The following is a 25,483-nucleotide window of genomic DNA, read 5'->3' as shown; positions in this document are numbered from 1 at the left end:
GAGAGAGAGAGAGAGAGAGAGAGAGAGAGAGAGAGAGAGAGAGAGACAAAAAAGTCGATATGCAACTTAACACACATAACAGAAGCAAGGCCCTTCGAGAGTTTAGAAGAAAGTTACATCTTACGAAATCATGCAATTTTAATATAAACAACTTCGTTCGTAAAATGATGTTGAGAGTTGGTCAGGAAAGTTCCTTTTACATCCTTTGCTCCTTGAGTATATCCCCGTTCTACATATTGCACTCCTTGTGCATTAGTAAACTTTCTGAAATTTTCCCCAAAAGTATAATGCAATAGTCATAAATAATTTATGTTAATGTCATATAATGGATACGTTTATATTACCAGAAGGAAATTTTTAGAAAAATATTTAGGAAACTTTTTAATTCGTAATCAAATCATTTTTTGTTTTGTTTTAACGCTAATAAATAGTTAATATATAAATTGAAAAGATTTCACATGAGTAATAATAAATTAAAGGACTTTTGAATCGTATAAATAAGTACTTATATATTTAGATATTTCTCCATTTTTATATATTAATCATTACGATTACTACGATTATTACAATTATTATTATTATTATTATTATTATTATTATTATTATTATTTTTATTTTTATTTTTATTTTTATTATCGTTGTCGGAATGTTATTTTCTTGAGATTACGTGTATTATAACTCGACTGTAAATCAGGGAAAAGGAATTAGAGTGAGAAGCGAGAAAGATTGTAGAAGCGAGAGAACTTTAGCTACGAGCGTTGTCAGTGGGAAGAGACATATAGAACGTGTAAGAGAGCTTGGACCCGTAATTAGCGAAAGGGTTCATGAATGTTTTACGGTGGAATCGTCCCTACGGCAAAAGAGAAAGATATATCTTCGTATTCAAAGTGTGTCTCGAGTCTAACAGAAAGAGAGAGAGAGAGAGAGAAAGAGAGAGAGAGAGAGAGAGAGAGAGAGAGAGAGAGAGACTGGAACACAACTTGTACGGACGGTTTCTGCGTAACCATTGTCTTCTCTTATTGTTATATATGAAGCAAATGAAGAAGAGAGAGAGAGAGAGAGAGAGAGAGAGAGAGAGAGAGAGAGAAAGAGAGAGAAAGAAAGAGATAAATGCAGATAGAAAGAAAGGTAGAAAGAAAGAAAGAGACAGATAGAAATAGAAAGATAGAAAGACAGAAAGAGAGAGATACAGATAGAGATAGAGAGAGAAAGAGAGAAAGGAATAAAGATAAAGAGATATCATCCACGTAGGAGGTAGCACATGTGACCAACTTTCAAGCGAGTTAGATAAAAAACTTCCTTGCCTAGAATTTTCTATAAGGAAGAGAGAACACAGTTTACGAAAGAAGATATGCGACAGATGCCGCTTTACGCGTTTAGAATCTCGTCTCGGTGGAAAACTTTGTTTGTCATTGTACCTGGGTGACGTAAAATTTATTCACTCGTCGTCACACTTGGAATCTTAAATTTTCTTAAAAAGGAATCTTTTCATTTTGTTTTATTTTTATTTATTTGTTCATTTTTTCTTTTAAAGACGAAACAATAAAAAATTATAAAAATGGTACGTTTAGAAGAAGATAACGAAAATAAAGAAATGAAATTATAAATTATTATTCATTTCGTTCTAAGTTCTTTCTTTTCTTTTCTTTTCTTTTTTCCTTTTTAAACACATAAATAAATCATGAATTATTATTATTCGTTTCATTCTAATTTTTTTCTTCTTTCTTTTCTTTTTCTCCTTCTCCTCTCTCTTATTACTCGATCAAAGTAAGTATGACGACGTCAGACATTACGTAAGCACGTAACACCCACGTGAAAACCATTTTTATTCCATTTTAAACTTTCTCACGGGAGGGTTCTTCTCGTATAATTACAGATGCATAACTTAACCGCTTGCTTTGTCGCCGGAAACTCGATTAATTGTCGACTCGAGGACAACGTGTTCTGGTCGTTAAAGTCGAACGGAAAATTGAAATCCTTATTTCAGTGAATATCGAACATTTCTGGTCGACATTATATTTTCTATGTTCTTTTTATAAGTAATATACATTACTTTTATATAGGGAATATAATTACATATTAAATTAGATGATGTGCAATCTGCTTTTTATAGACACTTATAATATTTTATATCTATCTGATATATCTTTCTGTCTCTTTAACTTTTCAAATCGAATATAAAAATTTGCTAGAAAGTTTAATAATTATTATATTTTCGTAATTTGTTAGAATGATAGCCTTTATCTGCTCGTTATATACTTTTTTTTCCTTTTTCTTTTTCTTTTTATAAAAAACTACAAATACGAGGAAAAAGAGTTTCATCATAATGTAGAGCCATGAATATTGGAAGATCTTATCGTTATTATATACTTTCTGATATCCGTCCTCTCGCCATCGGAAAAGATGTGGGCGATAACGAAGCTGTCAGTTTATCGGGCATCATGTAGGCTATCTGATAATAATTGAAGATGATATTAAAGAAAATGGGGCTATCATTCTCTTCTCTCTTATTTTTTTTTCTTTTATATAGACATCGATATAATATATGCGCATATGATAAATAAATGCAATATATACGCGTGCGCGTTAATATTCAAAGAATTTTTACGTTATAGAAGATCCTTTACGATCCTAAATATAAAAAGTATTTTACGATCTAATGTAATCAAAAAATTTTACCCCCATCTTAAACTGAGATTTAATGATGTTATTTATATTATGTGATATTTTAGATTAAAAAAGTATATTATTTCTATAATAAATTATATTTTTGGTTGTATAATATATAAAAAGGCCAATATGTTATTTTATGTCCTTTGGTGTGTATATATATATACAAACATATATAATTTGGTACACACACACACACCAAAGTAATATACGTAATATAATTACACTCATCTAAAATTTGAAATTTCCCTTGCCGCTTGACCTGCCAAAAAGATGAAAAAGGAAAAAAAAGTATGCATACGATGATCTACCCTTTTATACCAAAATCATTTGTAAAAAAAATTTTTTTCATCAGTTCAATCGTCTCACGAGATATTCCAATTTTTCGACATAAACGAGACAGCCTTTATATATTTAATAAACATATACATCTCTCTCTCTTTCACTGTGTGTGTTATAAAAATTAAAAAAGATAACGAAGTAGATGGTAATCGGAGATCGATTAAACAGAAATATAATTTTCAATATCGGCTGATTTCTATCGGCAATTGCGATTGAATTTATTGAAAGCAATATCAAGAGAAGAATAATTATTGTAACGTAATCTGGAAAATCAGAAACTTTATTATATCCACTTTTCACTGAAATCCTCTCTCTCTCTCTCTCTCTCTCTCTCTATTCTTTGTATCCAACGATATATATCTCAAATTATTTTCTAGTTTGCGGTGAACGTAATGACACTCGCTAAGCGAATAATACATTATTACACACACAAAACAACATGGTGAACACGAAGGAATTTGATTTAAAGGTTTCGAAATTACGTAATGCGTGTCAATAAAATATAAAAGAATGGTGAACGAAGGGATGAGTGATTTTATCGAATCGAGTCATTCATTAAACGTTATCACCTATATTTCCATCAATCTCGTTCACCCACCCCTACATGCCGTGCCACCCTTCCAATCTTTTCCGAAACGATGACGAGATACGAATAATTGATTTTTTCGTTTCGTCGACTTAATTTAAAATGTAAATCATCGCGAATTCGCTTTTCACGTTCTTTACATACAAAACTCGTATTTCGTTTATTGAAATTTGCTGATTTGTCAAATCAGCCGGTATCAGAGATCAATAACAATAGCAGTTGCGTGGAAAATTCAGCGGGGTTTGTTTGCATGTAGGTCATGCCCACCGAACGACCACGTTTCGTCTCTACGCATGTCCACGCATAAATCTATATATACACACCTACATTCATATATATATATATATATATATATATATATATATATATATTGAACGGATATTCAGTATCGTAAAACAGATAATGTCACGTATATAGTGAAACCAGAACTCTCTGACGAAACATCGAATCCTATCGTGTCACTGATACTCGATGAAATACATGGTTTGAAAAACAAATAATTAATTCATAATTCTAATATATTATATTATATTATATTATTTTATCTTATTTTATTTTATTTTATCTTTTGTTCCTTGCTCTTCGTTCTTTTTTTTTTTTAAATTCTCGCTTTAACGTGAATACGAATACGAATACGAATACGAATTTACAGGTGTATAAAGCATGGGAAAATTTTAATGTGTAAGACGTAACTATAACTATGTGAAAACATTTCGAGCATATAGTTACAATACATATACGCATGCAAATGTTCGAATAGGTAAGGAAACTTATGGTACGAGTTAACATTTCGGTTCAACATTCGCGTCTCATTTCATTTGGGGAGATCTCGTTTCAAGATAATGAATAAACCCCGGAGAATTTCAACGCTAATGCATTGCGTCTATGCGTTCGTATATCGTCGTTGCGTGTTGCAACTAGCGAGTAAATTCGAAACTTGTCTTGTTTGTTTTAAACAAAGTCAAATAACTTTAATAACGAACGAAGGAGACGATAGATATTATCTCGCATTAGAATAAGATGAATAAATTTTGACGGTTCTTCAAGAAAAATTTATATCATTTTCATTTCGAGAAAGAAAGAGAGAAAGAGAGAGAGAGAGAGAGAGAGAGAGAGAGAGAGAGAGAAAATAAAAAAATAAACAATAAAAGAAAGAAATGAAGGGAAACAAGAAAAAAAAGAAGAAAAAGGTGATGAAAAAGGTGAGAAAAAAAGGATCACCATTATAGTCGACATTTATCGAAATATTACCGTGGATTACAATATCCCTACGGTTATGCTTGAACTCTAGCTACGGAATCAATGCACAAAGCGATATCAGAGATATAGACCCGGCCATTATTTACGCCTAGGCCAAGCTAGGCCATGACCTGGACCACCAATGTTGGACATAACCGTTGAATCTGACCGAGAGGATGGCCTTTAAAAGATGAAGATATATGTATTGTCTATGTATGTGTGTATTTGTGTATGCGAGTGCACATGTGCACGTGTATTCCTTCCTCCGATCTATGGGACTCTATAGAAAAATGAAAAGTCACCGGTTTTCAATTTAATTTTCTGCTTCGTAATCGACAAAGATAGTTCATTCCGATATATCGATTCTAAAGATCAAGGTCAAATTAGTATTACTTTCCCAAAAGCACGTGTCGTAATCCTTACGATAGATCGTAGATAGCTTATGAGCAATAGTAAATAATTTATAATAACTTTAATAATACTTTTGATTGTCAATCAAAAAATTTCCATTTTAAAACCGACATCTCGTTATCGAGCAATCCTTTTTTGTTCATATCTACTTAGACTTTTTTAAGCTCTTCCTATTAAATTCTCTCTGTTTGGACAGACTATATAGGATTTACGAAAAGTTAATAATTTATGCGGGAGATTAAAATGTAGTTATACGATAAGTCAACGAACAAATGTCGCTTTAAAACCGACAACTATTATCGAGGAACTCCTTTCTTGCTTTCTCAAACTCCTACGAATCCTAGGATCTCTGTCTACATTAAATTTTCGATTTATTATTGATCCTTTCTTGTTCCTTCCTCGTCATACATTCCCCTTAGACGATTTTCTTTCTGGCTGATTAGAAAATGATTCGAATCAACGTATCGAAATATACATAAACAGATACATAAATACATAGATAGATAGATACGCATATATAGAGAATACATATCGTATGGCCATAATACGGAATGGTCTATTATAGTCAGCAAATTACGTACCTCGTAAACAGCCCCGAGTGGCATGGCGAGGCAGGCAACCATAAGGTCGGCGACGGCCAAACTCACGATTAAATAATTTGCTACGGATCGTAGGCTCCTTTGCATTTGGATCACCGCTATTACGAACAAATTCCCTGAAACATATGCAAATATTAAGGAGTGTTAAGATGCTCTCACGTTTATAAGCGTCAAATCAAATAATCTAGATGTATTAGATGTATTAAGGTAGTACATATACGAGCATGTCCTTCGAGCGCCCTGGTCGACTAGGTCACCGACAGAATCTCATTGGGAGTCGAGACGTTTTACGTGTATTTACTATATTGCCACTCGACACGTTAAAACGTTGCAATATATTTTTCTTTGTCCTTCTTTCTTTCTCTCTCTCTCTCTCTCTCTTTCCTTACTCTTTTCTCTTTTGGTGTGTGTATGTGTATGTTCTTTTTTTATTAACACACTTTATCCTTCTCTCTCTCTCTCTCTCTCTCTCTCTCTCTCTCTCTCTCTCTCTGTCTCTGTCTCTCTCTGCTCTTTCTTTCTTTTTTTTTTTTATCAACACACTCGGTCGGTCGATATCGAAACGCGAAGAAATTCTCGTAGATTTTCTCACGTCGTCCTGCTTTCTCGTTGATGGAAAAGTCGACTGATAATGTGGATGCTTTTTCGATCTTCGAGATCGAAATAGACGATTCGTCTTTTATTTTCTTTTTTTAGAAAAAAAAATAATCAAACAGAGAGAGAGAGAGAGAGAGAGAAAGAGAGAACATGATCTACTTTAAAAAACAATAGAATTGAATCTGTATAAACTGGACTGAAAATAGCAATATGTCCAATGATTTGTTAAAGAGGATTTCGAGAAGATACGAATTGTCCTACGTTATACGATATATATGTATATATACGATATATATATTGTATATATAATTTGACATTTAAGTGTGTGGGTGTATATATATACACTTAAATGTATATATGTGTGTATGTATATACAAATTTCTCAATATGATACAAATTGATATTCCAACGGTCTTTAGAAGCAGAAACCACGTTTATAGTTCTAACAAAGCATTCAATGGTAAACCCGGTTGGAAGTTGGCCGATTAATTAGGATCTCGGAAAATCGAGTAATTAAGCTTTATAAATTATAGGACTTGAAAGTTAATTTCATAGTCAACATCGTCAAAACGCGTTACCCTGGTAGATGTGGCTCATTATTATCGTTCATGTATTTATAAGTACATACGAATAGTTAGATATATATTTGTTTTAACGAAAGCAAAAAGAATCATTTGCGTTTATTTTTTATGCATCTATATATAACTGTATATCTACATGTAACTATAAATAAAAATGATTTATTTCGTTAATTAAACGTTCGGACATTCTCTTTCTCTCTTTCTCTTTCTCTCTCTCTTTCTGTCTCTCTTTGCTTTCCTCTTCAATGTTATATAACGTATTAACTCTACATGCAATACATGTTATATGCAATTATCACGATAAATAATCGATAAAAGAAAAGTTGCTGACGATGGAACAAAGAAATGTAATGTATGTCATGATAATAAAATTGATCTTTTCGCGCGTTTGGACGATTCTAAATATGCGAAGCACGCGGTGTTATGAAATCGTGCTTATACACCGCGACAGGAATATCGATGTTAGTATTTTCTGCGCGAATTACGGGCAAACTCGAATGGAGATTGAATGAAAATGCTATTCCATTCTTACTCTTTTTATCTCTTCGGTGTATCTTTGTCATCGTGTCGCGATCTCTTTCTGTCTCTCTCTCTCTCTCTCCCTTTCTATATCTCTCTTTCTGTCTCTTTCTCTTTCATTTTGCTACACTTTACAATTTATTGGAAAAAAGAGAAAAAAGAATTTATTAATTGTAAATGAACGAGAGTGAATGAGAGATGCGTTATTCAAAATTTCGTTTCAGTATTCATGGATAAAAAACAATGTAATCGAATGTAGCAATTTTTTTGGGTACAGAGAGAACTCGCGAATGAAAACAAAAAAAAGGAGAGAAACTGAAAAAAAAAAAAAGAGATGAAATAATCTCGTCGAAACTTCATATAGGTACATGTATATTATGTCTTCTTACTATATATATGCATTCTTACTATATATGTTGCATACTATGCAAGATATACATAATAACAAATAGGTCAACTGTAAACAACGGAAAATGATTTCGCGAGAAGCACCTGAAAGGTACCGTTCATGTTCCGTTACTCGTATAAAACTGTTACCTATCCTCATTCACTCAACCTGTTTTGTATCATTCGAGAGTTTCTCGTTTTATAATATTTTTATATTAACATTCAAATAATTGTGAACGGGTAACTATACATGCATATCTTATACTATAATATTTCGGAGTAATTTGTTAGTCATACAATATATTCGACGAATTCGCAATCCTAAAGTTGTTTTGCATTATTATTTTCCTCCATTCGAGCATTGGAGAACTATTTCGGAATACAAGACGATAGAAATTCGTATTCCCTCTTCCATGGAAGTAAATGGAAATTCAAAAACAAAAACGGGAAAATGGAACGGAAACGTACAAGAATAAAAGAGAGAGAGAAAGAAAGAGACGGACAGAGAAAGAGAAAGAGAGAGAGAGAGAGAGAGAGAGAGAGAGAGAGAGAGAGAGAGAGAGAAGAGTAAATGCATTTTGCCTTAAATTTTAACCGGTAATGTGGTACACGCTTCAAGAGATTCTTCGTTTCGTACTTCAATATAATAACAATAAGTTTATCCTCGTAGTCCAACTTAATTTACTAGAATATTTTAATAACGAAAAATTAGTACAGAAATAAGCAAATATATATATATATATATATATATACATTTGCTTCTATATATATATATATGTGTGTGTGTATATATGTCTATATATACAGGATTAGAGTATACAGGCTGGGTAGAAAGTTTCTAAATTATTTGAAGAATCGATTACTCTTATTCGAGACTTTTCAGATTAATTTTCCATTTTTTTTCAGATTATCAAATTACCTTGTAAAACTATTAAGTCTAAAAAGTATCAAGTAAAAAAGTAATTGATTTTTAAAATCACTTAGAAACTTTCATTTTTTCTTATTTTTTTTGTGGCTCACCATCTGTATACATATAATGATGGAATGAGTGTAGGATTACCGAGCTAAACCAAGACAATCCGGATTTTCGATTCTTCTTTTTCTTTTTCTATTTCTTTTTCTCGTTCAACTTATCGACCATAATCCACGAGATACAAGGATTATCGGCTCGTCAGTTTCTCCTTCGACATATATGTATGATCGCACGTGTCTCTCGTAATCGATCCTTCGGAAGCGTGATATCGAAGAAGATATACCTGGGGCGAGGTAAAATAGTATACGTGATACAATTTCCGTTCTTCCTACTCATGCTTTTCACCTAGATACATACATACGTACGAAATCGAGTTTACAGAGTTTTGAAATGTTATGGTCGTGCTAAAGGACGATATGCAATGTATCATTGATTAGATTCACCGGAGTATCATCTTACTAACTTGGACATTTTAATTTTACATGAAACTTAGCGAATATGTAGACCACATCGAACCTACGTAAGGAACAATTTTGAAATTTCAAATATCAAAGTTGTATCACGTTCGAAGAGCTATTAAACTACGAGAGCTATCAAAGAGAGACAGAGAGTGAGAGAGAGAGAGAGAGAGAGAGAGAGAGAGAGAGAGAGAGAGAGAAATGTGTGTGTGTGTGTGTGTGTGTATATATATATATGTATGTATATATGTATATATATATAGACATAGAAATATTAATATATAATGCATTTCATATTTGATAATAAAAAAAGTTTATAAAAACGAATTATTTATAAAACATTTAAATTATTAATTATTGTATATACATTACATTAATTATTGTATATATACATATGTATATATAGATGTATAAAAGATAGAACGTAAGATCGCTGAATAATAAAATAGCACTAAAAATGGCGTTTTTATTTTCACATTTTAAGATCGTTCATAATGTCGTAAGGGTGTTCAATGATTCGTCGCCATGTCGTTTATTTTCCTCGCACTTTAAGCTTCGCTTTACCACATTTTGGACATGACAAAGTGTCCTCATTCGTGCACGTCCAAAGGCAAATATGTATGTATACACATTTTTAGAAGGCCCTTATCCTCTCGACTCTTAAGTCACTTCTACCACAGCTAAAAGTAAAAATGCCAACGTAACGCGTTTCTTGAATGGATTGAAGACGTTCTATTTAAACGGTCACGTATTTCATTTAAATTAAACGTTGCTACAATGCCGGTTATTTATTTATTTGTTTATTTAATTTTTGTATATTCATATACAACTTTCCTTCGTTTCATTCTTTCTCTTCTTTTCATTTTATTTCACGTTTATTTATTTACGCACATATTTTATGTTATACCTGCGTGCGCGACAATAGAGAAAGAAAATAATATCAAAGAAAAATGGTAGATACGTCGAATCGATTTATAACCGTGAAAAAGTAACAATTCGTCAATCTCAAACAACAGACATATATTTTTTTCCTTTTTCACGACATAATTGAAACGAATATGACACTCACTTGTTTATAGTTACGTCCAATTTTCCATACGTAATTTATAGGTCATTTCTAGTGATTAAGTTTGCAAATTCACGATCCAAGGCTTTAAAAGTTTCGTCTTTTTCTTTTGGCGAGATTCCAACGAGTATTTTTAACCTGCTCTTTTCTTTCTCTCTCTTTCTGTCTTTCTTTTTTTCTTTCTTTTTAGAAGCAAGCTCATAACGATATTTGATAGAATAAAGAGAACCTCTTGATCGGGGTCTACTCTAGTCCGTGATGCATACCATTTTCTTTCTAAGATTCGTCGAGGCTTTCATATAAAAATTTTCAAATCGGTAAGGAGTTTCGGGGTACAGAAAAAGAAAAAAAGTAAAAAAAAAGAAAAAGAAACGAAAAGAAAAAAAGAAAAGAAAAAGAAAAAACTTTGGTCGGTCATGCATTATTAATGAGGGTAATACTTCTTGAACGATATCGTGGTGTGCCCATCTTACAGAAAATATTCCTCTCCTTGAAGTAGTCTCTCTTAGATCGTAAGTATACAAAAGGAGAAGAAAGATGAGATATTACGCGTTATAATATCGGCCAACTAACTGCTTGTTTTTCCTACGCTTTGTTATCGCATTTCGCCCACGTCGATAAATTATTAAATCTTTTATGGACGAACAAAAGTGTACATATAAGTCGGAATAATTATTACTCGATCTTTCGTAGAAACACTTTGGTAAAATATATTTTACGTGTAATATTAAATACGTTAGAGATGTTAGCTTTTGTACGTGAAAACTGATTGGCTTTTACAAAATATACGTATCATAAGGAAATGACGGGAAAACACCATTGTAGAATATATTAGCTTAGTTATTCTGTTATCTTTTGATTAAAATTTCATTTATTAATATTTTGTACGCCCACCAGAAAAATAACGTAATAACTCGAGCTATAATAGTTGACAAAACGATCGATCCCTTTTGCTAATAGGATATATTATTATTAGAAAGTGTATACGCTTTTAAAAATGATATCAAACTGTAGCTATTGGAAACAGTGATTGATAATAATACGTTCTCGTTATTACGAATAATTTGACAATATCTTTCAACGAGCTAATCTTTTTATATATAGGTATCTATCTATTTATTATCTATATATTTAAATTTATATATATTTTTTTCCAATATGTAACAAACAATATCTTGCAAACAGTAAATGTTCAAAAATGCGAGATAGGTATCTATATGTAAAATGTCAATATGTAATAATATCTACATGTAATAATATCTATGTGTAATAATATCTATATGTAATAATATCTATATGTAATAATATCTATATGTAATAATATCTGTATGTAAATATTGGAAATAAATATATGTAGATCGATCCGTTTTACTGGACGATTTTAAATAACTATGTTTGAATAAATTTTAACAGTGCAATTAAATATTCAATAATGCGTAAAGATAAAGATATATGTGATAAGGTAAAAAAAAAAAAGAAAAAGAAATTAGCACATGATACAATTTATGATTAGTAGTTAAGTATTTGTCGTACTTTTTTGTAAAGAACGTACACAAATTTTCTGTATTTCTGTATGTACGCAATCTGATCAATTTATTTAATATGAAAATAAAAAAATAAATAAGTAGTATATTTATGATATATATATTTTATTTATCGTATATTTTAATAGGATTATTTATGATGTATTTAAAAAATATATGTCAGGGTAGATACGTACTTATTATAAATTATAATCCATGATTGACTGATATTCTTACACATTTATACACACACACACACACACACCACACACGTGTGTGTGTGTGTGTGAATAAATGATAGATTTAAATGTGTTCAAAGTTAATTATTTATTAAAATCATATAGTAAAATATAGGGATATTTTGATTTTGTAAATAAGTTTTGTTATAGAGAAACAAGTAAGCGTATCGGTATGCAGGTCGGTAGGTCGAGAGCAGGGAGAAGTATTTAATACGATAGCGATTACCCGCGTCACTGTCGTTGACAGATTATACGCGGTCGAAGCGTGTCAGGTTTAAATTGATCACCCGTTATGCTCGCGCGCACATATAGATGTGTCAGTTGGGTAGTGTATGTTAGTAAGACGAACCATCGACTACGACTACGACGACGACGATGACGACGACGACGACGACGACGACGACGGCGACAACGACGACGTCGTTATCTCGTAACCCTCGACATAGGCATCGACTCTACCACGATTCAAGGGACTCTCTCTTAAATCTTGAGCTTTTACAACCGATGATAATGATAACAGCAATATGTCAGCTATGATCAAAGAAAAGAAAGAATGATTATATTAAAGGAAGTTTGATGTTATTTGAATTTTTTCCTTTTTTAATATTTTATATATATATGTAGATATATCGAATGCAAATTGATAATAATTTTATTTCATTGATATCTAAGTGTATATACAATGTATATTACATATATATTAGATATAGATTTGTAATAAAATATTTTTTATATATAATTTTTGCAACAATTTAAAATAAGTAAATTAATATTTTTCATTTATGTAGATTAATTTAAATATAAACAAAATGTTAATATCAAAAGCTTTTCAATTTTTCCTTTGAATGATTCATTAAAATCGATTTTAACGTCGTATGGTCGTTATAATAGAAAATTTCTAATTTTCGAAGTAACTTCAAAGGAAAAGTATATTAAATAATTTATCGACGCCTATGAGAAGTAGTTATGCTTATAACTATACACACATATATACATACACACATACATATGTCGAGATGAGGAGGGTGGTAAGATGCTCGTGTATAGGTATATATATATATATAGTTTCAGTGGAGGAATGACGATTAATGGTCGTGATGGTTTCGAAATCAATTATGCTACCGATACATCTACCGACCTCGAGTTAACGGCTTCGGTACCCAGTTCGTTTAACAAGTAACTATCAACGCGCTAATTTCAATCGGTTGTTCGCCGGGCTTATTAGTTATTACATCGTTGCTGAGAATTACCGAACGCATATATCATCAAGAGTGATTGAGGAAGAAAATCATAAGGGATCCGTCATTTTCAAGAAGTTACGTGTCGGATCAAATTTGGATGTATGCAGGATATGCGATCTTAATAGGAATCGTTTCAAATGATATCATTTGTAATTTTTATATAATTTCTTTTCTTTTTTTTTGGACAGACTATAACTATTTATAGAATATACGATAAATTGCGAGTTTGTCTTGGTACTTATAAAAAAAAATTTATTTACTTACATATCATAGAAAAATCGTCGGAGAACATGCTCGTACTATGTAAATACATCAAATAAAGATGAAAGATGTGTCTTACCTATAATAGTGATGAGGATCAAAAGAGCCAATGCGACAGCTCTCAGTATGACCCATGGATCGGTAAAATCGAAATTTTTCACCGTCGCATTCGTTGCGATACTGATGTTTTCCTCCATTCTGAGATGACTGCAGAACCGGTTTTCTAGCGGTCTTCAATGACCGCTGGTCATCATCTTTTCGCGATACGTGTCATGATCGGCTTATCGGTAATCGATCCGATCTTAGTCTATAGCCCTTATTCGAATATTTAATTTCAGTCGTTTCAACAAGCTATTGTCATTGATTCGTTATCGAAATTCATCGAGTCGTTCAAAGGCATAGAAATCGTAGCTTCCATTTTTCTTTTACACGTTTTTCATAATCCAAGGAATCCTTTTATACCTGCAAAATTAAAAAAGTTTCCTCTTGTTAATTAAAAACCTTCGCAGTAAGATACAATCAATATTTCAAGATGACACGATTATATTTTTTTGATCTTGCTAACATAAATTATTATCGATTTCTTTTCGAAAAGAGACAGAGAGAGAGAGAGAGAGAGAGAGAGAGAGAGAGAGAGAGAGAGAGAGAGAGAGACAGAAAAATAGAGAGATAGAAAATCAAGTATAATATCTTGACTTTCTTATCGTAGTCACGTAAATGTGAAAAAATAAGAGAGTGCCATTTTTAATATCGATCAAGTGTCTTAAGGACGAGCTCTTTAAAAGATAGCCAACTATAAAAGTAGAGCACAAACAAAGAGAAAGTTAAAAAGAAAGAAAGGAGGAGAGGGAGGAAGAAAGAGAGAGAGAGAGAGAGAGAGAGAGAGAGAGAGAGAGAGAGAGAGAGAGAGAGAGAGAAGGACAAAAAGTATCATCGATGAGTGCAGAGAGAAGTGGAGAAGAAAGAAGTGAAAAAGCGATAGAGAAAGAGAGATAGACAATTTCAAGTACTCGTTGTGGCTATCATTATCGATGGATGTGCTTTGTTAAAATAAATGGCAAGTCGTTTAAAAAAGAGCGATTATTTATTACGAATCAAATAGTAATATCATTTTTCTTACACAGATATATATATATATATATATATATATATATATATATCTTTTTCTTTTCTCTCTTTTTAATTTTATAAAAAAAATTATTCAATATCACTGACAGATTACTTGCGTTATTAACTATGATTAATTTTACATATTGCACTGAAACAAAAAAGTCTCTTTTTTTACACATTCTTTTTCTCTCTCATTTTTTTCATACATATAGATCATTTTATTATACATATATATATATGTGTGTGTGTATATATGCATATATATATATATATATAATATGTATTCTCGCTTTCTCTGAATTCTTCGGTTCATTCAAATGGTGATGATTTACATGAACTTCATGCATATCCACTTTCAGGAACGTACTTATACTATCCGAATGAGAGCTTGGAAGCTATTTGGGTCATGGTGAAGTAATGGGTAAATATTAGGCTGGAAAGCTTTACGGTGAAAAGGAAGGAAAAAAAAGAATAGGAGAAAAGGTAAAGGGAGTTGAAAAAGAAGGAAATAAAATAAGAATGAAAAACAGACAGAGAGAAAGAGAGAGAAAGAGAAAGAGTGAACAAAAAGATAGGAAGGAAGGAAGGAAGGGTGGGAATGGAGTTCAAGGAGAAGAAAAAGTTGAAAGTAATGTCCGGAATAATTCAGGGGGAAAAAATACCACCACTATCCGGTTTGCAAATAAGCGAGGAAGCTCGATTTAATGAAAGACTATGAGGCAATCGTTCTACTCTCAGGCAATTTTTATGGAATTGGTAATATCATAGAACGATTTAACACTCTTTTCCTTTATATACATACATATATACACATACACACGTACACGCACACACATACGAATGGCTATTAATTTTTTCCATAAAAATTCTCAAGTGTATATTTTTAATAATATTGAACCTTTTCTCTCTCTCTCTCTCTTTCTCTTCTGAGGTGCAAGAAAAAAAGAGAGGAAGAGTGGATGATGGTATATAGTTTATAATTTATGATCATTCTTTCTCCTTATTTCTCTCTGTTTTAACAGTACTGGCATAAACATTCATATATATATATATATATATATATATATATATATATATATATATATATGAATACACTCGCATATGTACGCAACCACACGTTTATGCGAGCGAAAAGAGAAACAATTTATAATTTATTCAAATATATGTATATATATATATTTATGATTGTTTGTTAATGAACATTATAAATGTTATAATGGCTAACAGACAATTTCAAATAAAATGTAAAAATTTATCACGTGTATACAATCTGCACTACACAGACACACATTTATATATATATATATATATCACTCTTTATCTTTTCCTTTTATTTTTTTCCTCTCTTTTAACAGAAATACGTACGTACAAACACGTTCGTTCAATTTTCACGCTATTCTTTTTATTTATTATAACGATATTATCGCGTTATTAAAATCGTCGATTTTTATTATCGTCATCAAGTTTGCGTGTCACCGTTTTAATTTTCATGCTCTTTTATCTTCCTAAGTACGACGATGTTTCAAAAACCGCGAAAGCTTCCGCATATGATATCGTGTATTCCGATCATCTGCAATTACTGGAACGAGCTGGCATTTAAATGTCGATAAATTTCGATGCTCAATGCGTATGATATTATATCTACCGTTTGGTAGCTATATTCGATAATATGTCGTATTATATGGGGTAAATCAACGGATATGAAATTTATCGCTAAAATAAATCATGCATAGATATATGTATTAATGACGAATAGAAAGCACGATGATTCATTTTATTTTCTTTGATCATTAGCACGAGTTAATCACATCTGTTATGCATAAACTGATATTTTCGTTTTTAATCAGGCTTCTTCATGTCGATTATCATTTAAAAAAAAAGAGAAAAGAAAAGAATAAAAAAAAATTGTTCTTTGTATCAACGTTGACATACCAGTGATAACATTTTATTTGACTTTTATTCTTTCTATTTGTTTTTCTTTTTTTTTTCATGATGCATAGATCGTTACCTTAATAATAACAATAATATAATAATAACAATAATAATTGATAACGATGTTAATCATTGTAATGACGATGGTTCTAACGATAGAATTGAACGTAAAATTCTCTCTAGCTCGTTCGTTTTCACGAGTATGGCTAAAGTCTCATTAGAACGAAATTCACGAGAGGCATTCAAGTTATTTCGTTGTAGTTCGACAATGGGGGAAAAGAATGAAAGAAAAGGGAAGAAAAAAAAGAAAAAAAAATAATCTGTTGTTAGAAGTTAAGAAAATTCTTCTGTGGAGTTACTTATAAAAAAACGTTTGATTTTTATATTTTATATAGATTATCTTGTATACCTAAAATTGTACAATATATATATATATATATATATATATATATATATGTATATATATATACACACACACGCAAACACACACATATATATATACAAGTCACTTCTTGAATGAAATAAAACGTAATGAGGGTAGCTTGAGATAGATAACTATATAGATATACTTTAGTCCATAGTCTAAAGAAAAAAGAAAAAAAATGAATAAATAAAGAAAGAAAGAAAGAAAAAAGAATTAAGAATAAGAAATAGAAGACAATATGACTGCTGTACCAATTACAATTCTAGAGTGGCTGGAGTCGAGTCGTATTTAATAAGTGGTCATTATAATCTTTCCCGAAGGAACAATATCATAGCTCGAGGGTTTAAATCGCTAAACAGATTTATTTAACTTCTGGAGAGAACTATCCTTCTCTTCTGCAGAGTAATAAAGGTATTAAAATTAACGTAGATATGAATAACCGACATTTTGAGATTTACTCCTGATTCTATATCACGTGATAAGATGACAAATTTATGCTCTAAATTACGCCTATGCAATCTATCGTTGGAGGATTAATACAAAGAGGTAGTGAAAAATTAAGTGGATAGACCTAGCGTTATCAACAACCCATAATTATTGTATGTATGCTATTGTAGGTATAATATATATGCGTCTGTATGTTTGTGCAAATCTGGCTAAATATTTATATATATACCGAATGACAAAATAATACGAATAATTTTAGAAATAAATTCATTCTTTTTTGTTAATAGAACTTGATACTTCTTAAAAAAATATATATATATGTAAAGTAGATCAAGTGTTAATTGAAAGGACTTTAAATGTGTAACTTTTAAAATTCACAAATACTGAAGGCCTAATTACTATATTTTTCATCAATGGATTATTCGACTATTCTCGATTTTTATTTAAATCGTGCAATTTTAATAAACCTGTGAAAAAATACAGAAAAAAGAAATTAAAAAAAAAAAAAAGATAATAAAAAAGTGAACGAAAAAAAGCCAGCGATATTTTCCAATCTTCTCTGACGCACATACTATGTGTAATATCTATATATGTAATATCTATACTTTATCGGTAAGCCGATATTTCGATATTTGGCGTTATCCTCCCTTTAATTTTCACGAGAGAATCCGAGAATAATGGCTCGGGGGTGAGAAATGTCGTGAGTATAAAGTTGTGAACCGGTTTTCAAAGTTGAGCCTTTTGCTCGATAAACATTTTTCTTTTCGATTTACTTATAAATTTTCTTTCGATCCTCTCACTGTCACCTTCTCCTTGCTTTTCATCCTCTTCTATTTCTCCTTTCCCTTCCTTTATTTTTCACGTCGACGACGTCGTTAAAGCTTTCGAAACTTTCGTTCGCAAGATAGAGCTAAGGGGTTGCGTCTGAGTTGCGAAAATAGAACAACAAAAGGGTTAAGTTATGGTCAAGATGTTTTGATCGGTTCAACAAAAAATTACACTTTACGAATTTTCGTGGACGGAAAGAGAGAGAGAGAGAGAGAGAGAGAGAGAGACAAAGAAAGAGAGATAGAGAGGGTGAGTGAGAGTGAAAAAGAGAGGATGATAACCAGCGTGTTCCAATTTTCCACTTATTGGACGCTCAGCAAAAGAGAGGTCGTTAGAATCAACCTGGTGCAAGAAAGAACGTGAGAGAGAGAGAAAGAGAGAGAGAGAGAGAGAAAAGTGAGACGCGAAACGGTTTCATTGTGCCAGATCGATACGACGCGACTGAAAAAGCCGATCCCTCTCTTGAAGGAATCTACTTGAGCTCGATCGACCCTTTAATCCAGCCGAAAACTGGCAGCGTACACCAGAAGAATACGAATTCGATCTTTTATTTCTCTCGCTTCTTGATACACGGCATTCGCTGAAGCCTTATTTCGAAACCTTTTGCGCGAAGAGCAAAAGAAAAAACGGAGAAAAAGGAAGGAGGAGGGATAAAAAAAAAGAAAGGATACAAAAAAGAAATAAAATGGAAATAGAATGATTGTGAAAGAAAGAGAAGGGAAAAAAAGTTTCGACGAAAAATAAAGGAAAAAAGGAAGAATGTAGATCTCTTTGCTTGAGAAGTCAAAGGTGAATCATTAAATACGAGGGCCACAGATTTTTTTTATTTTTTTATTTTTTTCAGCATAATCATAATAATAGATGCGTAAAGAAGCTTTTTGTCGTGAGAAATGTTGAAAACATTCGTAGGGAAATTTTTATCGAGTTCGTTTTTTTCTTTTTTTTTTTTTTTTCTTTTTATAGTCTGTTATTAATATTATAAAAAAATTAATAATAATAATAATAATCGAAATTTAACTATCCGTAAGAAAAAATTCTCTGTTCAGTTAAACCAATTCTATTTCACGTATTTGATTCTATCTTCTCTACTTTCAATTTCTGCTGTATATTTCTTTTTTTTTTGTTGTTGTTATATGTGCATTTATTAATATGCATGTACTATTTTACATTGCTGGAAATAAATCTACTGGAAATCGTCTTTAAAATATATACGGAGCATTAATACGAGAGACGAATTAGAAGGTCAGAACCGATAATTGGAAGGTTGTATATCTGAAATTAGAAGTACCGAGCTAATTAGACGAACCCGGCGAATTTGACGAGACCGTTTCGAATGTCGTTAGAATCCTATGAGGAAGAGAAAGAAGGTGATATAGAGAAAGAGAGAGAGAGAGAGAGAGAGAGAGAGAGAGAGAGAGAGAGAGAGAGATAGTAGAAAGTGAGAAAGGCAAATAGAGAGACAAGAGACGAGAGTTGAAATCGTCGAAATACTTCTCACAACAACGGGATCCTATTCAAGCTTCTTCCCTCGATCCCTCGATCCCTCGATGGATATTGGATTTCCATGGAATTTCAGAATTTCATCATATGCTTTTGTCTTTAGATCCAACCGCACAATATCCGGATTGTTAGCTCCGATATATCGTTTCATGCGGTGCCGTGCGCAGCGGCTCGACGTTCCGTATTTTCTGGAAATCAAACGCTTTACGCTCTCGTCTCTATCGCGACGACGTCTCATTTTCACTTTGCTTCGAGGATCTTAAATCGACAGATAAGCTAGAGATAGGTAGAAATAGAGAGATGGATACAATTGAAAAGTTTAAGATTTAAATATATCCTTCATCGAAAATAATATCGTAGTCAATGAATGATAAAAACTATGAATTAGTAGGTGTAACGGAGATTTGATTTTTTTTTCTTTTAAATTATAAAAAATTAGTCAGTATTATGTGTTTTTAATGTGAGTAAGTATTTAATGTAAGTATATATGTATTTGTATATGGTGTAAGTATACGACTAATGAGATTAGAATTTTCATGCCAGAAAAAAAGAGGAAAAAAAATTTATGAAAGCTTTAAATTCATCGAAAATATTGTTTTTTTTTTTCTTCACTTTTTTCTTTTCTTTTCCATTTTTTTTAATTTTCTACTAAATCAGTAGGTCCAGAAGGAATTTAAATTCTCGTTACGAAGTTATCTTCAAGTTTTTCTCCTTCACGTAATTTCCTTATAGAAAAATTTTTTCTTTTTTTTTTTAATAGGCAAAAAATAGCAATGTCCTCGTAATCGAGGTCAACCTATGTGTAAACGTAGGTTTTATTCATTCACAGAACATTGTTACGAAGTAGAATCTCGAGAAACGGAGGACAGGAGAAATACATATTTTAATGTCCCTTCCCGAATTTCAATGTAATAGTAATAGTAATAGTAATAGTAGTAGTAGTAGTAGTATTCGCAATCAAGTGTAGGAATGAATATGCAAGCTCGCCGAGAAAGTATTTTTCCGAATTTCGGGTTGCATCGTGACTCCACTGAAATTTCCATCCCTGACGTGGAATCCACGGTAATGTTAATCGTCCTTTCTTGCCGATGATGCTAATCTCTCGAGCGAATTTCAAAAGCTACTACCACTGTCACAAGCGTCTTTCCACATTAAGATTCTGTCTCTTGTCTCGTGAAATCCGTACCTTCAACCTTTATAAAGAGCGATATCTTAATTTTTAATAAGTACATTTATACTCTTTCTCTCTGCTACGTTATATACATATCTGTTATATAACGATCTAATTAAACAATGATATTTTAAACATTTTATTTTTATACTCACTTTCTATAAATTTTTCTTTCCTATAAACGTCGTGTCTTACCGTTAGGTACTTCTCTCGTTTCGGGATTTCTTCGAAATTTTTTCAAGAAGAAAAAGAAAAAGAAGAAAGAAAAAAAAAGAAAAAAGAGAAAGCAAAAAAATCAAGATATCGTGACTCCAGAAGGAATCTTTAAATCTGGATATGACATAAAAGAGCATAACGATCGTTATCCCGTTTAATTTCGTTTCCACGATATAAACAAAACTTGTGAGATTCGTAGCACGTATGAAAGAGGAAACATTCAATAAACGAGCAAACGAGTAAACGCCAGCACGATCTCACGGACCGATTTCGGTCTCTAGAGACTACCTTTATTTTAAATCAAATTCGCGCTGCCCATCTCTTACCCAGACCTCGACTTCCCGTTGGGAAATACAGCGGCATATTTCGATGAATGTTTGCCATTAGAGGGATAACGAATATTACGTGGCTCAGCGGTCCTTATTGACATAACCAACGCAGCTGGTTGACCATCTGAATAGTCAAATATCGAGGTACTAATTACTTAAAAACATATCGAACAAATATCTGAAAATATTGTATAATCATCTAATACGAATTTTTCTCAGAAGAAAAGATACATAGTCGATGTTGCTATTTTTTAATGATAAAAATAAAACTACGAAAATCTGTCGATTTGTTTCTTTTTCTTTTTTTCTTTTCTTCATTCTTTCTATTTCCTACATCATTTAGATTATATCTATCTGTTAATTTTGTAACGCATTATTCGAAATTTTAATAATACGACATGTAGACTCAACTTTTATTATACTTCCTGGTATAGCACGGTTCACGAGAATACAGTTTTGTTACTTATTTCCATAAGCTATTGGTTATATGTTACCTTCATCAAGTTTTGCCGTATAATACATGCAGGATGTGAGACTCAGATATGTATGTATATATACAAGTTCACATAGAATGAATTTTCCTAAGGGAATTTCTACACAATTCCATAATTCTAACAACTAACTGTTGTATTGTCTTGAAAAGACTTATCCAATATTCGAAACAATCAGATCCGTGATAATTCTGCGAAAGATTCAAAATAACAAAAAAATGAGAAAGAAAGAAAAGCATTGAAGGGGTTAAATTTTCATCAAAAAAAAAAAAAGAAGAAGGAATAAAGAAAGAAAGGGAAAAAAAGAGAGAAATTAAAAATTGAAAATTCTCTCAAGCAAACATTTTAAAAAGTTTTTTTCTGAAATAAATAAATACGCGAGTAGCATACAAACAGATATATACACACACGAGCACACTTACACAGACACACATACCGAGCTCGATAAACACGAGAGGAGATTGTCCCAACGAGCTCTCGAATTTTGTTTCCACTTTATTTTTTTCTCTTCATCCTCCGCACACACATACATACATACCTACATACATACATACATACATACATACATATATATAAAATACTTTCTTTCTTTTTATTTGCCGCTCTCCACTGCTATCGGTTTCCGGGTGGGTAGAAGAGCCAGCGTGCAACTGTCCGATACTTTACTTTTAAATATTTATACAAGACATCTTGTTAACGGATTACGTAACAAACGTTGTTGTTTTATTACGTAACAACTAAGAGATACAACGAAGGAAACTGATAATAATAACTTTAACGGGATTTCGTCGTTTCGCCATTCATACCCTTGAAGAGAATAATAAATTGATTCTGAGTTTATATCAGCTTGTTTATTCTTCAAAGTCTGTCTTCGCTAGCTACCGAATTCGTCGTCGTGTTTCTCTTCAAAGAAAATCATGAAACAGAGCTTTCTTGAAATTGCTCTCTCTCTCTCTCTCTTTCTCTTTCTCTCTCTCCTCATTTACCAATGTCGACAGGCAAAGGACGGTATTACTTTAAGACGTTCGCTCTATGCAAAGAGAAAGAGAGAAAGACGGAGAGACAAATGTTCACTCTATTCACTGATCCGGTTTGCACAGAGTTACGAGATCTTAGTAAACGCATGTTCGCCGCGAGAATCAAGTGTTTCGAGTTTCTCAGCAAGCTTTATCGTAACCAAGAAAAGGGAAGCCATAGAAAGAGGGAGGGAGAGAAAGAGAGAGAGAGAGAGAGGAGTTGTGCGGCACAATAATCGATGTGTAGGAAACACCAAAGACTTTACAAGCAGTCGACGAAGAGGAATAGTAAATAAGTTCTTAGAGAACTTAAGCCGATAGAGCGTACTATAGAACTCATTGCAAATAGAAAATACATTTGATCCATTCAAAGTAACTTTGCGAGTCGTTAAGGAACGCTAAGATTTCTAATTAAACGCAATAAATATAAATAATGATAAATACCTGATAAAATAAGAATATTTATTACTCGACGTAAATAAAATTAAAAAAAAAAGAAAGAAAACACGTATCGATAAAATATTATAGACGAAACACAACATGGTTAATTATCTATTAGATATCGGAGATAGAGAGGAATAGTCGAATACGCATGTTGAAATCCAATTGGTAGGAGTACCATAACCATGGGATTATTAATACCACGATGAACATTATTGGTGAGTTTCGATAATACAGTATGAGTGTGTTAAAGCCCTATCTAAAAGCACATTCATTGATAATGGTTTAGACAATCCTATGCGGTCATGAAGTAATCTAATTTGATTTAGGTGTAGTCCAGCCTCTCTAAAATCTTTGATAGATTTTACGAATTAGGAATTGATTGAAGTTAATCATTCTGAGAATACACCGAGTATAGTTTACTAAGTGGAATAATGAACGAGTCTTCCTACAAATGGGAGAAATACAGTAGTGGTTGGAAATGACAGGTCGGACGGATGCAACAAGTAAGGAAGAATAACTGGCAAAGCTTCAGAAATAACAGCCAAAGGTAACTCATCAATGCCAAGGGCTTGAGAACTGAAGCTTTGCAGAACAGTAAGCGGCTTGTCTGGAAAGAGAAAGAGAAAGAGAAGGAGAAAGAGAAGGAGAGAGAGAGAGAGAGAGAAAGAGAGAAGAACCGACCATAACCAGTTGACTAGCTCTCTACTTCAGAGCCGGAGGCGTTCAAGCCGAGTAAGAGCGACCCTAAAGTAACTCTACGAAATTTTCTCCTATTATCACCTAGCGACAGGTAGCTAGTTAACAATGATAATCCGATAATGCCTCGTGAATTTTTACGAGAAAAATAATTCATAATAATAACAAATGATATTTATTATTCATTTTGACTATATAAATACAATTAAGAGGGGATTAATTTGACGAATATTTTTAAAAATTTAAAATTGGTGGATTGAAAAAAAATTTTTTTGTTTCTTTTTTTTTTATATTTTTATCTCTGTTTTGTTTTCGTTTCAATTTCTCGATTATTTCAAATATCAATATCTGACGAAGATCACTAAAAAATGATTTCAACAGAGTATATAAATCTACGTAATATACGTTCTGTTTTCTATTCATTAATACCTATAGAATAATCCAATATAATTCGTAGGACAATACCTGTATTCATAAATAGATACAAAGTGATAGAGATCAATGGAGTTGCGGTTTCTAGCTAGTAGTAATGTCAACAAGTAGTATGGATCGTTGAAGAGGCTGGCAACTTGTGGTAAATGCCCAATATTCCATAAATTCCCACTGACGTTCACTTATGTGAACGAATGGTACAATATCATACACGACGATAATATATTGGCCGATGGGTTCAAGGTGACAGAAATCAATAAAATTGCGAATAGCAACTAGTGGCGGTAGTGTCGATATGCAAATACAAGATATAGATCCGACCGAAAACCAACCCTGCCATAAACAAAAATGATTTATAGAAAAATCTCATACATATACGGACACTAACACCTACCATATATCTTTCTAAAGACAGGAGTACACATGTATACGTATGTACATATGTAGTTTATTTTTTCTTTTTTTATTCCGAAAAAAATGTACGAAAGATCTCAGGAATGTACTCCAAGTAGTACGAGTAAAGATATAAACCAACGGTCATCATCCTTCTCACTCGCTTATGTACATACTGTGTGTACATAAGCGAATCTCGAGCTTATGTACAAGTAACGAGACGCATGTATCTCGGAATCAGTCACCGTCGAAGTTCACAGCTGTTCCTTTGATGTATGTAAATCCAAGCGGAACGTAACGTTTATGGCCTTATACAAGGACGTACAGAGAGAGAGAGAGAGAGAGAGAGAGAGAGAGAGAGA

At 32.1% G+C, this 25,483-nt stretch overlaps 1 protein-coding gene across 1 annotated transcript in view; it reads right to left on the bottom strand.

The window, feature by feature from the left end:
• LOC122630799 (5-hydroxytryptamine receptor 2B-like) overlaps nucleotides 1-25,483 on the bottom strand; it is a 101,283-nt gene that overhangs the window by 43,508 nt on the left and 32,292 nt on the right. Inside the window, exons 2-3 of the mRNA XM_043815725.1 lie at nucleotides 13,772-14,154; nucleotides 5,830-5,963 (exon numbers count right to left, since the gene is read on the bottom strand). Of these exons, the coding sequence (XP_043671660.1) occupies nucleotides 5,830-5,963; nucleotides 13,772-13,889 (252 nt within the window). The 5' untranslated portion in view covers nucleotides 13,890-14,154. The remainder of the gene's footprint in view (nucleotides 1-5,829; nucleotides 5,964-13,771; nucleotides 14,155-25,483) is intronic.

The sequence above is a fragment of the Vespula pensylvanica genome, chromosome 7 (assembly GCF_014466175.1).
Source record: "Vespula pensylvanica isolate Volc-1 chromosome 7, ASM1446617v1, whole genome shotgun sequence".
Lineage (NCBI taxonomy): Eukaryota > Metazoa > Arthropoda > Insecta > Hymenoptera > Vespidae > Vespula > Vespula pensylvanica.
Note: the sequence above shows the minus strand (reverse complement) of the source record. Positions and strands in the feature narration are given on the sequence as shown.